Below are 17,677 nucleotides of genomic sequence, written 5' to 3' on the forward strand. Positions count from 1 at the left end.
GTAGTTTCTTCTTACATATATCACATTATAAAATTGTTAATATTGTTCCCTCAATTTGTACTGCTTGTGTAAATGACGGATAACACCCTGCCTCTCACACAGTTAAACCTTTTCTTTTCACCCTATCAAGATGCACTGAAATGTTTTTGAGTTAAATGTATTATGTCAACAGATTCCACATAACTGTATTTAGTTAGGGTTTTTATTTACATTTAAACGTATTGCTGTCAACTAACCTAATACAGTTATGTTGAATCTGATGACATAATACATTTAATCAAAGATTCAGATTTTCAGTGTATTTGTTTTTTTCCTTCACAGATCTGCAGGTAAGGAAACAACCTCTGCACTCGACAACATGTTGATTACATGTTGTCTGGTTTGTAGTGTGAAGTAATGCAGGAGCGTGTGGAATAAATAGATACATTTATTAATTAACACACTGCAGTGTAAATGTTGCTTTGTAGTCCTTTTTCCCTTTCCAGTGTGTTTGTGTCACTTTCGTTTCATTGAGTCCTTTTGTGCGTCTCTTTGTTGAGAGGAAAGGTCTGATTGAAATGTTCCATATTAGGGTGGTTGGTCATGATATTACCAAATCATTGAAGTCAACTAACGAGCTGTTGTCGATTATTTTTAGTTCGTTCGAAGCGATGGACTCTGAAGGCAGTGGGACGATGGAGGTGGCGGCGCTCGGACGGCCTTTCAGCCTCGGGATGTTGTACGACTGCCGCAACGACTCACTCGTCCCTGGTGAGAACTCACATACCTCTACTACCATCATCCCGTCTCTCATGTTTCTCCTCTGGGACGGTTCACTGCCACAGCCCTCATTATGGGCTAAGATCAGGCCCTGACTCTCAATTATCCCCTGTGAGACAGGTCACCATCACTCTCAGTCTGTGCTAATAGGCCATAACCCCACACTATTAGGCTTTCTAACTTATGGTAGAACCTGTCTGGAAGGTACCATCCAGATAATGTCTCCCTCACAAAGCTGCCCATATGCTGCCAAAACCTGAAATATTAACACAAAGAAAAGTGTGACACAATTAAAAGTGTCCGTCATAGTGGAGAGAACATAAAGCTGGGTTACGTATTGTAACCCTTGTTATATTAACACAGACGGAGCCCTCTACTGGACTCTATGGGTGCTACCTTATCCTGCGAGCATTCTCCCACTGAGACTTCTATAGACGTAGCCGGCCTAGGGCGGGCTTACCTGAATGCGCGCGCATCACACCGTATAAAAGGAGGCCTTGCCTCCTGACTATCATCCTACACCTCTCTTCAGCGAGCGGAATAGGACAGACAGTGCCCTGAGTAGAGGGCTCCGCCTGTGTTTATATAACAAGGGTTACAATGCGTAACCCAGCGTTATATCTCTCACAGACTCCGCCCTCTACTGGACTCTATGGGTACAGTGGGTGGAGCCCTGATGTATACGCGCACTGTCGTCCAACAATAGCATTCCACCCTACTGCCCCTGACCGGCTTTTCTGGTCAGCAGCTGCTGCCCCACATTCTCCTTTAACCCGGTTGTGACCGTGGAGAAATCTGGGCTGCGGCTGACAGAGCACACCCTGCTGCGCTTACCCCGCAGAAAGTGTGCTCAAAAAACAGTGCTGGGCCCCCCCCCCCCTCCGCCCCTAGGCAGATGGGGAGAACCCCTAACCCTGTATGGGCTCACTGTGCACCTAACTCCCTGAGTCCCTAACCCCTCGATTCCACCGGGTCCGTCTGCGCCGCGTTATGGCTGCGCCGCGGTTTTGGTCCGGCCTCCTCCGGCGTCATACCCTACCAGGCGCGTTTCAGAAGCGGAGCGTCTTGCCTGCCGGCTCGCAGTTTTTGTGGATTTGGGCATATTTCCTGGACAGGCTACTTTGTACAGACAAAGTTAATAATAACTGTAATATTCCCCCCTAGAGGAGGCGAGGACCCCCCTAGACGATGTGAGGTCCCCCCTAGAGGAGGTGAGGTCCCCCCTAGAGGAGGCGAGGACCCCCCTAGAGGATGTGAGGTCCCCCCTAGAGGAGGTGAGGTCCCCCCTAGAGGAGGTGAGGTCCCCCCTGGAGGAGGTGAGGTCCACCCTGGAGGAGGTGAGGTCCCCCCTAGAGGATGTGAGGTCCCCCCTAGAGGATGTGAGGTCCACCCTGGAGGAGGTGAGGACCCCCCTAGAGGATGTGAGGTCCACCCTAGAGGAGGTGAGGTCCCCCCTGGAGGAGGTGAGGACCCTCCTAGAGGAGGTGAGGACCCCCCTAGAGGAGGTGAGGTCCCCCCTAGAGGAGGTGAGGACCCCGCTAGAGGAGATGAGGTCCCCCCTAGACGAGGTGAGGACCCCCCTAGAGGAGGTGAGGTCCCCCCCCAAATAAAGCAGGTTAAAATAATTAAATTGCATACATGTGCTTTTAGTAAACACTGAAAACGGGTCCCACAGACCCAAACAGCACACAAAGGTTAAAGGTCAGCATATCATAATGTTAAAATGTGCTACACTGCAAAAAACATTTAAAAAGAGGAGTAAAAGTAACTCACGACTTGTTTTATTTTTTTAAAGTAGCCCTCACCCTAAAAAAGGTTGGAGACCCCTGTTATATAACGATACATTTGACCATTTTAGGCTTGGCCTACCATTTTATTGTAGCGATGAGGAACAGGTGGGCCTTTTCAAGCCCCACCTGTTCAAAGTGGGGAATGACAGAAAAGGGTTGAGAACCACTGGTCTAAGGGCAGCCGTGCGCTCCACATAACAGTGAGTGGGGAATCTGTACAGTCATCATCATGTGTAAGTGTAGCATTGTGGAAACAACGGACACTTAAACTTGGATACAGATCAACTTTTTCTTTATTTTGAAAATATTTCAATTTAATCTGTGCATCAAATAGGGAGGAGGCGGGATTCGCCCTCGCGTCCCGGGGGGAGAGAATCTCTCCGCCCGTGCCGGCGCTTCTCCCTCCGTTTCATTGTCGCACTGCGCTCCCTCGCCTGCAGGGAAACCCGCGGAGGAGCGCATTGTGGGGCCTGAGGAGGGGCCATCGGTAGCATGCGGCTAAGCTGGACTCTCTCCTCCTCCAGGCGGCTGAAGCGCTGGGTGACCGAGGAGATCCAAAGAGCCCCTCCGTGGACACGGGGGCTCCGAGGAGATCTTCTCGGTCCTTTTTGGATAGGGCAGTGAGTCCTAACCACACGTGACGAGACGCCACTGTGGCCAAGGAAATCACCCGCCCTTCTGCGGTGGCCACGCCATGAATCAGATTATTCATCTGACCAATAGCGCGGTCCGGATATTCGCTCCCGTCTACCTGCGGGAGGGCGGGGGCGTCTGCCTGAGGGGTGATCTGGCTCCTCCTGCAGGGCATCTCTCTTCAGGAAATGCTCCCCACGATGCTGACGCGTGAGCCGCGGAATCATATGGCAGGCCGGTGCCGGGCCCATACCGCTCACGGAGTGGTCGGGCCCCATGCAGGAGAAGCAGAAGGGGTGCGGATCAGCCCCCGCGATCAGGTTCGGGCATTTCGGGCAGGTCCTGTGGTCGAGAATTGACTCCATTTTACTCTCTTTTCTCTCGTCTCAAAAGCTCAGTGGATTCACTTCCGCTGCTGAAGAGAAAAGGATGATAGTCAGGAGGCGAGGCCTCCTTTTATACGGTGAGATGCGCACGCATTCAGGTAGGCCCGCCCCAAGGCCGGCTATGTCTAAAGTCTCAGTGGGAGAATGCTCGCAGGATAAGGTAGTACCCATACAGCCCAGTAGAGGGTGGAGCCTGTGAGAGATATAACAACATGTTATAAAGCTAATGTTAGCTAGTGACAGTAACACGCTAACATTAGCGTGTTACTGTCAGTTGATGTACTTAAGCTAACGTTAGCTAACGTATGTGAGGGACAATCACAAGCTTATGTTAAAGATGGGGTAGGTAAGTTTGAGAAACCGGCTCGAGATACACTTTCTGTTATATTCCATGGAATGCTCTTAACATCCCGATAGCAATGAATATCTGAAGTGCTTTGACAAAAAATCCATTAAAAAAAGTCATCTGTGGAAGCCGTAGTACTGTAAAAAGCACGACCAATCATCTGAGCCGGCCCGGCTAAAATAACTGGATGGCCTACCTGCCTGTCAGCCTTCCATCTGTGCACAAACTTATCTCGTGCCCTCATTGGTCATGTGCGCGTTCGTGTGTGTTGGAGGAGGGGCTCTGTGAGGAAGTGGCAGATTTTCTCCGGCTGTGTATTTTCAAATTCTTACAGTACTACGGCTTCCACAGATGACATTTTTTTATGGATTTTTTGTCAAAGCACTTCAGATATTCATTGCTATCGGGATGTTAAGAGCATTCCATGGAATATAACAGAAAGTGTATCTCGAGCCGGTTTCTCAAACTTACCTACCCCACCTTTAAAGGTCACCTGTTGTGCAAAATGCACTTTTTAATGTCTTTTCTACATCAACATGTGTCCCCGGTGTGTCCCTGGTGTGTGTCCGGTGTGTCAGGAGACTCACAAAGTGTCAGGAAATAAACCCCTCTCTCTTTTCCTCCGTACCCACATCTCTAAAAACGGGGGTACAACGGAGCTGATCCAGATTTGCTGCGTCATGACGACATTACTAAAATGTGGGCGGGCTTTACACCCATGGGCAAATCAGAAACGTTGCTGTCAGAAACAATGAGACGTGTTCTGGAAGTAATATGGTCTGTGTTTACATTAGCATGCTAACACTCAGAGCTAACCTGTACTGGAGAGAGTATGTGTAAAGAAGCAGGAAATAAAAAATAACTCACCTTGTGGTAAACCTGAGAGAGAGAAAGAGTTTGAGCTCCATACTGTTTCAGAGAGAATGCTTGATGTGGTTTGGAACATGATATGGAGTTTAATCACGGCAGCATTTAGCTGAGTATCTGCTGGAAGACAGCCTTCTCTTCACAGAGCTCACTGCTTGCATGCGGGCGCTCCAAAGGGGTGTGGTCAGTAGCAGCTCCAAAGGGGCGTGGCCAGTAGCCATAGTGGTCATTTTTTTCTTCTGAAAATGTAAGAAATTGACTCGGCACCCTTAATAACCCCCAAAGCCCAAATTGTTCTAATCGGCCAAGTCATTTTCTTTTACAAATGTCTGCATAAACTATAATCCAATTAATTTCAAAGGACACAATTTATGCTAATTTGACAAATATCCCAACATATGTCAATTAGCATCCGGCCGTTTCTTTGTGCTGGAGACCCTACTATACATGTTTATCATAAAACTGCTGACAACTAGACTATAAGGTCAGTTTGTAGTTTCTGGTTGTGGGAGCTTGATTTTTGCTTCTTCTTTTTCAGGAATGACTTTGTGGGACCGTGAGGACCTTAAAAATGATGTTGGAGAAAGACCACAGCACTATAATGATTGTAATATAGTTGCATCTGAATCAATTGAGGACAAATCTTCAGCACTAAATGTTGAAGCATCACTGAAGGCAAGTTTCTTGGGTGGACTGGTACAGGTTGGTGGATCAGCCAAATACCTGAACGATAGTAAGACTTCCAAAAATCATGCCAGTGTAACACTGAATTACCAAGCTACCACAAAGTTCCATGAACTGTCCATGGATCAGCTTGGAAGAGATAATGTTAAGCATCCATATGTGTTTGAAAAAGGAATAGCAACACATGTAGTCACAGGTATCCTTTATGGGGCTCAAGCCTTCTTTGTCTTTGACCGTGAGGTGTCTGTCAACGAGAACCATCAAGACATTCAGGGCAACTTGAAGGTGATGATCAAGAACATTCCCTCCCTTTCAATAGAGGGTGAAGGCTCGCTGAAAATGGAAGACAAGGACAAAGCAAATGTTGAGAAACTGTCCTGCAGATTCTTTGGAGACTTTTTTATTCAGAAACCTCCAACATCCTTTCAGGAGGCAGTAGAGGTGTACCAAAGTCTGCCAAAGCTGCTGGGAGCCAACGGGGAAAACGCAGTACCAGTGAAGGTCTGGCTGTTACCTCTGACATTTTTAGATTCTACTGCCGCTAAACTTGTCCGTCAGATAAGTATAGGATTAGTTGAAGAATGTCAGAGTGTCCTAGAGGACTTCAGTGACCTGGAAATGAGGTTCAATGATGCACTGAGAACCCAAACTGCACAGCAGTTCCCACAGATTGGAAAAAAACTCAAAACCTTTAAACAGAAGTGCTCTCAGTTCAAACTGGAATTCCAACAAACCCTGGCAAAGAAACTTCCATCAATCCGAGGAGGAGGAGAAGAAGAAGCTGTGCTCGCAGAGATCCTGAGTAAGACATGTTCTTCTCCTTTCAGCAGCAAGGACCTGAACGAGTGGATGGACTGCAAGGAGAGAGAAATATCCATTTTAAAGTCGTACACCAACAGGATGAAAAACACCCAGATCGTTCCACGCGAAAATGATCTTCATGAAGAAATTCTCAATGCAGAGCATGCTGTGTGTTTTGTCTTCACCTCGCTGGGAAGTGATGAACCGTACCTCTCAACTTTATCAAACTACCTTAAACAAACACCCAAACCAGACGATGTTCAAGATCCACACACTCCAGATTTAGGAAAGGAACAATGGTACCTGACAATCAAAGTAGCAGAAACATTGAGAAACAAAGCAAAGCTCTTCAGTGATTTTGCAGAGGCCAACAAGGAGAACAAGAACATCACATTTCTGACGGTGGGTTTAACAAACGAGACACAGAAAGGTGCCAGCATCTACCTTTATACAGACGGCCTTTCTGTCAATGAGAACTTTGAGCCGCCTTCAAAGCCTGCAACAGTAACAGGAAGTGATATAAACCACAACAGTGTGACGCTGAACATTTCTCCACCCAGATTTGGAGCAGAGGACATCACCTCCTACTCTGTTGAGTACTGTGTCAGTGGAGAGGACTGGAAACAAAAGACAGCATCCAAAGCTGAAGAAGTCACAGTGAGCGACCTGAGTCCTAACACAGAGTACATGTTCAGATGCAGGGCAGAGACACCAGTAGGTGCCGGGCCAGCCAATGAAGTCAGTGGATCCATTAAAACCTTACCCTGCAGCCCTCCTGGAAAACCCAACGTTGAATCTACCTCAAGTGAGATATCAGTCAGCTGGGAGAAACCTGCTGAGCTCGGAAAAGATGTCCACGTTTCGCGCTACATCGTGGAGTACGCCAAACCAGACCAACAGGTGAAAGAGGAAGATCTCCACTGGGAACAAATGATGGAGCGAGCTGAGAAGGCGATCATTTCAGGACTTCAGCCAGAGACAGAATACGCTGTCAGGGTCAGGTGTGATTGTGGTGCAGCTGGAAGAAGCAAAGAAAGCATCGCTGTTAATGTCCGCACAACAAAACGTGACCTCAAAAGTAAAGGTAAGAGGATCAATTCTGTAATTCCTCAAGTCAAAGTGAGCCAGACTCTGGAAGAGCTTAAAGTCAAGTACAATAAAGCTGCAAAAGAAAAGATGACTGTTCAGGAGTTTATTGAGAGTCAAGAGGAGGAGATCGATCACCTCCAAGAGATGATAGTGCAGGGCCGCCCCTGGACAACTTGTGGTCCCACGCAAAGTTATATGATGAGGCCCTCTGTGTCGCAGCGGCTCCCTCCGCAATATGAGGCACCGTCCATGATCACACATCTATTTCCTAATAATGAACAGATCAAAACACTTCATACAAAATTAATATTTCTTAAATTCAAAGCATTTTAAGAGCCTGGATGATTTCGAGAATGCGACACTGCTTTTTCTTACTTGTATTACATTCTTCACAAGACTACATATTTAGGGGTAGCCAGTCAGAAGTTTCTTTGGGCTCCTGATTATAACTAAAGGCAACTTATACCCTTCAAAGTTTGTTTAGGCCCAAAATGGGGTAATTTGTAGAAGTATGAAAGATAGAAACTAAACATGTTGTAAGGACTATTTGTAAAAAAAAAATCTTATTCAAATAAACGTAAAGCTAGAGGCCACTGCTGCATCATTTCAGTTCAGGTTGTACACAATTAAGAGGTACATTTAGTGTGATTTTAATTTCCAGTATTTGTGTTCATCATGGTGCCTCTCTCTTGCTCCGGTAAAAGAAAAAACAAGGTCCCTTCAAGGTGCATCACTTGACATTGACAGACCCACTACCTTTATCACCAAACCTGCCATTCACATAATAAATGCTTTCTATGGTGCCAATAGCATCTACAGGAATACATGAAAAACATCAATTGAATGATAGCTTCTAGACATATTCTAGATTATTTAAACCATCTTGAGCCCACCCCCCTCACTGTCAACATTGTTCATTTGGTAGTTGAACCATTTTATAAATACAGAGATTGCTAAATATTTCTTAATTGTTTTCAGACCTCCCATCAGAATCAAACACGTACAATAACGAGGTACTCCGGATTGTGATGGTGGGGAGGACCGGAGCTGGGAAGAGCGCCACAGGAAACACCATTCTGGGAAAAAAACACTTTGAATCAAAGTTCTCTGTTAAATCCTTGACTGTAAACTGTTCTAATGCCTTTGGTGGGGTTGATGGACAAAGAGTTAAGGTTATTGACACTCCTGGTCTGTTTGACACCAAGATTGATGAAGAGAAGACCAGAAAGAGCGTTGGTAAGAGCATTTCTTATGCTTGTCCTGGACCCCATATCTTCCTGGTCGTCATCAGACTGGGCAGATTCACAGATGAAGAAAAGCAGACAGTGCAGAAGATTCAGGAAATATTTGGAGAGCAAGCAGACAGATACAGCATGGTCCTCTTTACCCACGGCGACCTGCTCGAAGACCAACCTATTGAAGAGGTCTTGAAGGGTAGCAAAGAGCTGCAGGAACTTGTGAACAGATGTAACGGCCAGTGCCACGTCTTCAATAATAAGTTGAAGGATCGTTCTCAGGTCAGAGAGCTGCTCGACAAGATCAGAAAGATAACAGAGAAGAACGGAGGAAGCCATTACACCACTGACATGTTCCAGGAGGCAGAGAGGGCCATAGAAGAGGAAAAACAGAGAATCCTTAAAGACAGAGCAGAGGAACTACGCAAACAGGAAGAGGAATTAAAAAAGAGATTAGATACGAAGTATGAGGAACAATTACAAAAAATCAAAGAGGATAGGGAGAGGTCAGAAAGGCAGATGGAAGCTCATGAAAGAGAAATGGAGGAGGAGATGAGGACAATGAGAGAAGAGGAGGAAAAGCTAAAAGCAGCTGGCAAAATAGAAATGGAGGAGGAGAGGAGAATAAGAGAAAATGAGGAAAGGCTGAGAGAAGCTAGAAAAAGAGAAATGGAGGAGGAAAGGCTGAGAGAAGCTAGCAAAAGAGAAATGGAGGAGGAAAGGCTGAGAGAAGCTAGCAAAAGAGAAATAGAGGAGGAGACGATGAGAATAAGAGAAAAGGAGGAAAAGAAAGCCAGGAAGGAAGCTGAGGACGACCTTAAAATAATTGCAATCATTTGGACCGCTGTGAAAAAAGGTTGGAAAACCATCACTTCTGCGTTGAGATCATATAACAGTCGCACTGGTTTCCATGATACAGCCTGACCCTCTGTTAACTCCTTGTTAATCTTCAAAGTCCCCTTTTTGATTTTGTTGTTTGATGTGATTTATAGTAATATCAGTTATTTCAGTGGTGAGTTAATTAAATACTAACAGGGTGACAGATCGTCAACAACCAAGATGTTAACATTCTAAACTATAGTAATGAACTGTAAACTAATGTGTTCTTTGATTGTTTTTGCTTTTACAAGAAAAAAGATAAATATATATACATCATGAATTAATGCTTTTAAAATGGTTACGGATACGTTTACTTTCTTCTTTCCACAATAACTGAAGGCGTAATGTCAATGTTGGGTTTTGTAAAATAAAAGGTTAAAATCTACATATGTAATGGATTTTTTAATTCAATATGAAAAGGTTGGAACTCAAATGAATGTGTAAAGACAAACATAGTTATCAATAATGTCTCATAATAAAAGAATGTTGACTTCAGTGTGTTATGTGCTTTTGTTGTTTAATAAAAGTTTTAAAAGTGAGTTTTAAGGGTCTATCTTATAAGAAATCACAGTATTATTCACAACTGGATCTAAATAAAATTGTTTCATGTAATTGAAAAAAAGAAATAATGCCTGAACCCATTAAAAGCAAACTGGAAATGAATGTGTGCTAAATCTGAGCATTTTAAATTGTGGTAACTTTAAGGATTTTCCATTATTGACCTTTGTATCCAGAAATACCCCCAAACTACTTAATAATCTCAACAATAGTTGAACTTTTTATTTGGTTTGGACAACCAATCACTACAGCGTTGGAGAGGAACTTTAAGGAAAATGTGGTAAATACATTTGTTTGTAGCATGACAATTCTTCTGAAAACATAGCCAAGCAGTTTGCATCAACATATGTATTAAAGGGATAAGTTATCTTGGAACTGATTACCTTTGTTTTAAACACGATAAGGGTTTGAGGAAAAATGTTTAACTTTTTAGAGAAGAGCATTTATCTAAAAGTGAAAAATATTTTCAACTTGTTTCAGACACGTCAGAACCAAAATGTATTAACAAAACTTGATGTAATTAAACTCAAGAATGTCAATAAAATGTTGTAACTCAATCTGTGGTTTAATTAATTTAAAATCAGTTTATGTCCCTGTATTAGTGATGTTGTGGGGCCCATGAGTATACATTCACTTGCGGGGACTTGCCTTTTGTTTGGGAGCAAAATTCAAATCTTTACAATGTACAATGCTACTTATACTACTAGCACACAATACAAACTAAAAAAGATAACATACCACTCACACAGGGTCATTATGTCACCTAATGGGCGTTGTTGGTACTTCTAGTACATTTAGTTAATAATGCTATTGTAATATTTTCTTGAATCAAAATGATAAATGTAGGCCTTACAGTAATATGTTCCCTTTCTTCTTCCACCACTGTTTACCAGCCACAAGAGGGTGCCGTTTCTCAAGGTTTGAAATCAAAGTTGACCTTTCTCTGTTTCACAGCATCTGAGCTTAATTAGGTCACACATTTCAACTCTCATATCATACCTTCGACAACAGTGATTTCTTGCTAAACATTTATACAGTACCTTTAGCATTTAATAAACTGCTCAATAGTGGTGGACCCCAACGTTGCTGTATTTAAAGCTAGACCAATAGAATAATAAAACAATAGGTATGACTGGTTTGTGATTCCAAGGCGCTCCCTGGCCAGCGTAGAAATATAATCCCTCCACCTAGTCTTGGCCTCCTCCCAGCTGGATGTGCCTGAAACACCTCTCTAGGAAAGTGGTCAGGTGGCATCTTTATCAGTTGCCAAAACCGACTAAACTGGCTCCTTTCTACATAAAGGAGCAGCGGCTCTGAGTCCCTCCCAGATCAACACACTCTCACTCCCTAAGCGTCCAGGAGCGACGCTTGGTCAGGGTCCCGTGGCGTCCAGTTGTGACACGCCGAGGCTCCTTCAGCTTCATAAACGGACGCAAAGAGCTTTCAACTGATTGCAATGTATTCCCATCGGCGGCGGTATTTGACGCTTAGGGAAGCACAGCATTTGTTTGTGTCGGAGGCTGTTAAAGGCAATGTGAGCGTCCATTCCCATTGGATAACGGAGAATTGTACACCCGGAAGTAAGTATTCCCCTTACTGTCGATTGATTTGACAGTGATATCTCCACTACTCATCAACTCAAAAACACCAGATTATCTTTGTTAATTAAACGACATTGATAGGTTTTAGTGTGTGTACAATGCTTTTGTCACGTTTTCCCCTTCAATTCTGAGAAACAAGTCGTTTTCTATGAGTTTTGGATGGCCGAAGACATTACATTACCCACAATCCTCTGTAGCAACCATAGACTGTATAAAACAATTAAATAATACATTATTCCGAGTGTGCTTGCTTTTCTCTTTGAAAGTCATCACATAACGGCATTGTAATACACGTTTCGGCTGCATTAAATATGACATATCTACCGTAGTTAACTCTATTTATAGAGCCCTGATGACAAGACTTCTAGACAAACAGGAACTGCCGCCAAAACTGAAAACTTGACGTGGATCTTAAATATATAAGCAATTAAACAACGTCTTACATTTCTTTTCACACAATACGTCTCCTTGCAGTATCAATACTAATTCGGCTGACTTTTATATTTGATCCAATTGGTAGATAGGCTGTATTTACGCCATAACGGTGCACAGCTGATATAACGGGACACCTACTGGTTGAAGCACGTTATTGCATTTTATAATTGTATTATTAGATATTAATAGGAGGATATGCAAAACAGACAATCTAATAAGGCTTTATTTAAACATTAAAGAATACTTTAGGTTAAGGTCTTCTTTTGAATAAGAAAAAAGCTTTGGGGGTATAGAAGATAAATATGGAGGGATGAAACCCTCTTTGATGGTCACACATGCAGAGCACACAGCACACACAGTGAAATTTGTATCTACAGATAAATATTAAGCCTGACAAAGTACTTAACGTCTAATATATTGCTTTCCTGCAATGTTAACTATGTTTAAGCACTTATTTTAACTGATATTATACATATGTATTATACTCTTATAAGATGTATGTAGATAGTATAAGAAATGTGCAGAATATGACAATGTAATGGTGGAGGTACACACATATTGATAGATGTCTTGTAATGCACTGTTGAGGAACCTGCGACCCAAGTTTTTCATTCATTGCATAACTACACCGTAGTTGTGTATAATATGATATGTCAATAAACCTTAGAAAATCTTGAAATCTTGAAAGGGATGTGCTAAATAGTCATTATATACAGTCTTTAATGTCAATAAACCTTAGAAAATCTTGAAATCTTGAATGGGATGTGCAAAATAGTCATTATATACAGTCTTTAATTAACTATTAGTAGAGAATAACGACGAGTAAAGAATATACTTTATAGGGATCCTATTAATATCTAATAATACAATTATAAAATGCAATAACGTGCTTTAACCAGTTGGTGTCCCTTTCTATCAGCTGTGCACCGTAGTGTTGATACTGCAAGGAGACGTATTGTGTAAAAAGAAATGTAAGATGTTGTTTAATTGCTTATATATTTAAGATCCACGTCAAGTTTTCAGTTTTGGCGGCAGTTCCTGTTTGTCTAGAAGTCTTGTCATCAGGGCTATATACATAGAGTTAACTACGGCAGATATGTCATATTTAATGCAGCCGAAACGTGTATTACAATGCCTTTATGTGATGACTTTCAAAGAGAAAAGCAAGCACACTCGGAATAATGTATTATTTAATTGTTTTATACAGTCTATGGTTGCTACAGAGGATTGTGGGTAATGTCATGTTTTCGGCCATCCAAAACTCATAGAAAACGACTTGTTTCTCAGAATTGAAGGGGAAAACGTGACAAAAGCATTGTACACACACTAAAACCGTCGTTTAATTAACAAGGATACAGTAATCTGGTGTTTTTTAGTTGATGAGTAGTGGAGATATCACTGTCAAATCAATCGACAGTAAGGGGAATACTTACTTCCGGGTGTACAATTCTCCGTTATCCAATGGGAATGGACGCTCACATTGCCTGTCAAATACCGCTGCAGATGGGAATACATTGCAATCAGTTGAAAGCTCTTTGCTTCCGTTTATGAAGCTGAAGGAGCCTTGGCGCGTCACAACTGGACGCCACGGGACCCTGACCAAGCGTCGCTCCTGGACGCTTAGGGAGTGAGAGTGTGTTGGAACAGTGGTGGACTCAATCATTGCTGTATTCAGAGCTACACCAATAGAAGGATTACAAATATACAACATTGTGTAGTACATTTTTTTTTTGTGTATCCTTTCCTGTGCTCTTAATGCTTCACATTTCCCCCAACCCTCTAGAGGCCCCCCTGAACCCCCTTTTGGAAACCTTTTTATATCCTTAATCTGGTAAATACATTTGTTTGTAGCATGACAATTCTTCTGAAAACACTGCCAAGCTGTTTGCATCAAAACATTCATCCAACGAGATTAGTTATCTTGGAACTATTTATCTTTTGTTTTAAACATGGTGTGGGTTTGATAAAAAATATTTTCATGTGTTTTGCATTTTTTTAACCTGTTACGCACCTTCCGCCCGGTACTGGGTGGATAAACGCGTCATTTGCAGGAAACAACGTCTAAGGAATCTTAATATTGAATAAAACTATGAATGTGTTATATCCATGTAACGGGAAGAAACTCAGCTAACTGATCTTTTTAATTTTTTAGCCTCTGAATTAGCCACGAGCTAAAGAAATGTACCTAAAACGGCACTTAAACTCACTCATAACTCCCTTATTACTTATCCTAGATGCACAGCCAACCACTCGTTTTTGTTCTCCTGGAGACACTGAATCTAATGGTGCCCTCCTCAACACTCAGTGATAAACATTTGCGACGCTATAAACGAAAGCGTACATCATAACATGTGGAGCTAAGTAGCTAGAAACGCTAACATGGCTTACCTTGGTCAAAACTGGTCTTCAATGGCATTAAAACGATAAAAAAACGATGCTGCAGTTAATCCATAGGTTCATCCTATGTATCTGTGCCTTCTTTGAAATTATTTCTGATAATCCATAAGCAATACAACTGCTTTTTAGTTTATAAATTCCAGAAGGAGACATTAATCCAATATGCTTTCGATTTCTACACGCGAAGCCCCCACTTTTTCTCTTTACAATGAGTGTGTGTGTGGGCCTCCCCCTTCGATTCTATTGGCTCTAACGGTCAGAAGGGTGTGTCAACCATCCAAATCGAGCAAGGGAAGCCAGAGATATGGAAAAAAAAACATTTTCACCCAAATCACCTCAGAGGTGGGGTGGTTTTGGCTAAACCTCTCTAAAAAGGTCAAATGTCACTTGTTTTGCATCAATCTTGATACAGGGTACTTATTATATGTTGTACTTTGGATTCCTAAAGCTTTTAGTCTACTAACCCATCATCCAAGGGTAGTTTTCACTATCTGTAAAAAACACTATAATTTACAGTTTTTTACTATGTAAAATCTGAATTTTCTTTAAAATAAAAAACATTTATATTGATTCTGACACTTCTACATCCAACTCACAGGTTTATCATTACTTTGAGAACAAAGATTATTAATTTAACCCTTTTAGAAGGGAAGATATGGTCATTTGTTCTGGGAATGTCATTTTCGAGCCTGAGACCTGAAAAACAGGCTCAGAGTGGAACAGGTTAAAGGATGATATTATTTCCTCTGCCAAAAACCTGACGGGCCAGATTCTGATTATGTGGTGAGGAGATTTATCATCGGATCATTCATCAGATCAGTTTCTTTTCTAAGGAAGTGAAACACAAAAGGTGTTGCTACAGAAGTGTACGTTGGCACAGAAAGGAGTTCAGCTGGATCAGAAAATAATGTCCTGTTAGATCTACTGAAGGAACCCTTTACTATTCTCTCTATTGTACAAATGTCATTTAGATGTATTAACAATCCATCCAATAATAACAAAAAGGGTGCAGTTGTTTCAGACCTCGAATAATGCCAAGAAAACGTTTTCATATTCTTTTCTTAACAACATAATTATTATGTTTGAACTTAGGCAGAGTTTAGAGATCAAAATCTTGGTGGAATATTATAGATATATATTTCCAATCGGAGCTTCCATGCTTGTTGGCATCCTCTCCACAAGACATCATTGCTGCTGGGTTATCTTGTGCCACCATTGATGTAAATTGTCAACCAACTATTGATTCCTAAACTATTACTACGTTAAAAGATACGTTTTGTGTTGTTTAAAACTGAATATGAACACGTTTTCTATTAATCAGTTCGTGATTTTGACCAGTTGTCCTTCTTTTACAAAGAAACGGTCTAAATTACCATATTTGAAATGTACTTGAAATATGGGAGATATGTTGGTAGAAGTTCATAGATTACATTTTATTATTTATTGTTTCATCAAAAGAATAATAAAAAAGTAAAACCAGATAAACTAACCATTGTGTATGATTTTCTCTTTAGTATTGTCTGTATTTACAAATATATCCATTTTATTCTCACATATATTAGAATATGAATACTGTACACTAGAGCTACAAAGAAAACCAATATTGAGCACACTTCAAATGAACAAAATGCCCCAAAACTGAAACCAACAACCAATCACATGAATCTCCCGCCCCGGACACACAAGCACTATTTGATTGACTAGAGCTTGTACTGGCATATGATTTGATTGGCTGACGCTTCCGTCGAAACTTCAAAAGTAGAACATTGCTCTACTTTTGAAGCGGGCAACGCCAGCAAAGCGAAGCGACGGAACCACAATGCAGTTCGGCAAAGCGTGACGTCACCCCATTCAAAGTGAATGGGCAGAAGCGTTGAAGCTTCAACGCACGCCGCCGTGTGGACGGGCCTTTACACTGTAGGTGCGCCGCATTTGCACATCAGATGAGGCTCCCTCCGCAAAATGAAGCACCCTCCGCAGTCTGCGTGATCTGCCTGTAGGGAGGGGCGGCCCAACGAGTAAAGTAATGAGTAAAGTCACGTGTTACTTTATGTAGAGAGTAACGATGTAAAGTAATATATTACTTTTTTTGAGTAACGACCCCATCTCTGCTAAGAGACACAGTGAGGTTTGTACATCCACCCACAAAGTTGGCAGAAGGCGGTACAGTGTTTTCTTGTTTAGCTGCTTTTCAGATTATTAAGTTTACACTCTTGTGAAAGTACAGTATCTGTAGACATATTCATTTCACATCATGTTGGGAACACACACTACGAGCTACAACTAAAAGTGCTGCTCTGTATGGGCACTTATGGTGGCATTTCAAAGAACAGGTTTCATTTCTTGTAAATGCTGATGGGAGGGTGAACTGTTTCTAGTTATCTAACTGAACAATGAACATGCAGGTGGACTGGATATTCAAGCTGTGCTAAAAACAGAACAATAAAGGGCGTGAATCCACAAATTCCAACGATCATTGAAGAGCTGAGAAAAAACACGACACAAGTGAAATGCAGATTAAATGCAACAGTTACATTTTTTATGCTACTTTATGTAGATGACTATCCGAAAATAATACTTTTCTTGTGTGTTATGTATAGGCTGTGTAGATCTGTTGTAGGTTACATTAAAACCATTTTGAATAAAGCGACATATCAACATGTAGAAAGTTATTTGTGTTTGCTATGCATAACTATAACTTGTCATCCCATTAAGATTTTTTGGGCCATTTTTTACTCATAACAATATAGGGTCTAAGAATGAAAGTGTTGTTTGTTGGAGAGTTTGTGATTTTCAATTTTGGGATGTATGAATAAAAAATACTTGATGTTCGCAGAGTAAGCATAACTTCATTGCTGTTTAGCATCCAAATAAGCGGAGGAATAACGAAACATCAGAGACAGCGGCATTTCATTCAACGGGCACTCCCATTGGAGGCGTGGCTTTATTTATACCCATCATTGACCTTTAACCTGTTACGCTATTGGCTTCCAGTCATGCACAACAAATAACACAAATTGGTAACACATTTACCTGAATGTTAACACCCCCACTTGATATCACATTTGTGGTCTTTTAACAAATAAAAACATTATAAGGTTCTCTACCTTACAGAAAAAATCCATAAAATAATATCATCTGTGGAAGCCGTAATACTGTAAAAAGCACGACCAATCATTTTAGCCGGCCCGGCTAAAATAACTGGATGGCCTACCTG

At 41.8% G+C, this 17,677-nt stretch overlaps 2 protein-coding genes across 4 annotated transcripts in view; both read left to right on the forward strand.

Moving 5' to 3' along the window:
- The window catches only part of LOC117487435 (GTPase IMAP family member 9-like), a 223,026-nt gene that overhangs the window by 88,015 nt on the left and 117,334 nt on the right, over positions 1 to 17,677 (forward strand). The window contains exons 1-2 of one of the 3 annotated variants that reach the window (XM_034136053.1): positions 6,885 to 7,350; positions 8,334 to 9,964. The exons of 1 other annotated variant lie outside the window; for it this stretch is intronic. In XM_034136053.1, the coding sequence (XP_033991944.1) occupies positions 6,954 to 7,350; positions 8,334 to 9,514 (1,578 nt within the window). In that variant the 5' untranslated portion in view covers positions 6,885 to 6,953 and the 3' untranslated portion in view covers positions 9,515 to 9,964. Of the gene's footprint in view, positions 1 to 6,884; positions 7,351 to 8,333; positions 9,965 to 17,677 lie in introns of those variants that run through there. One more of the 3 variants, XM_034136052.1, reaches the window with a different exon arrangement.
- LOC117487406 (neoverrucotoxin subunit alpha-like) lies at positions 556 to 6,926 on the forward strand (the record flags this gene model as incomplete). Its single annotated transcript, XM_034136018.1, has 2 exons — positions 556 to 750; positions 5,320 to 6,926. Coding segments are annotated over exons 1-2 (1,800 nt in total), but the record flags the coding sequence as incomplete, so codon positions are not given.

Source organism: Trematomus bernacchii, unplaced genomic scaffold (assembly GCF_902827165.1).
Source record: "Trematomus bernacchii unplaced genomic scaffold, fTreBer1.1, whole genome shotgun sequence".
Lineage (NCBI taxonomy): Eukaryota > Metazoa > Chordata > Actinopteri > Perciformes > Nototheniidae > Trematomus > Trematomus bernacchii.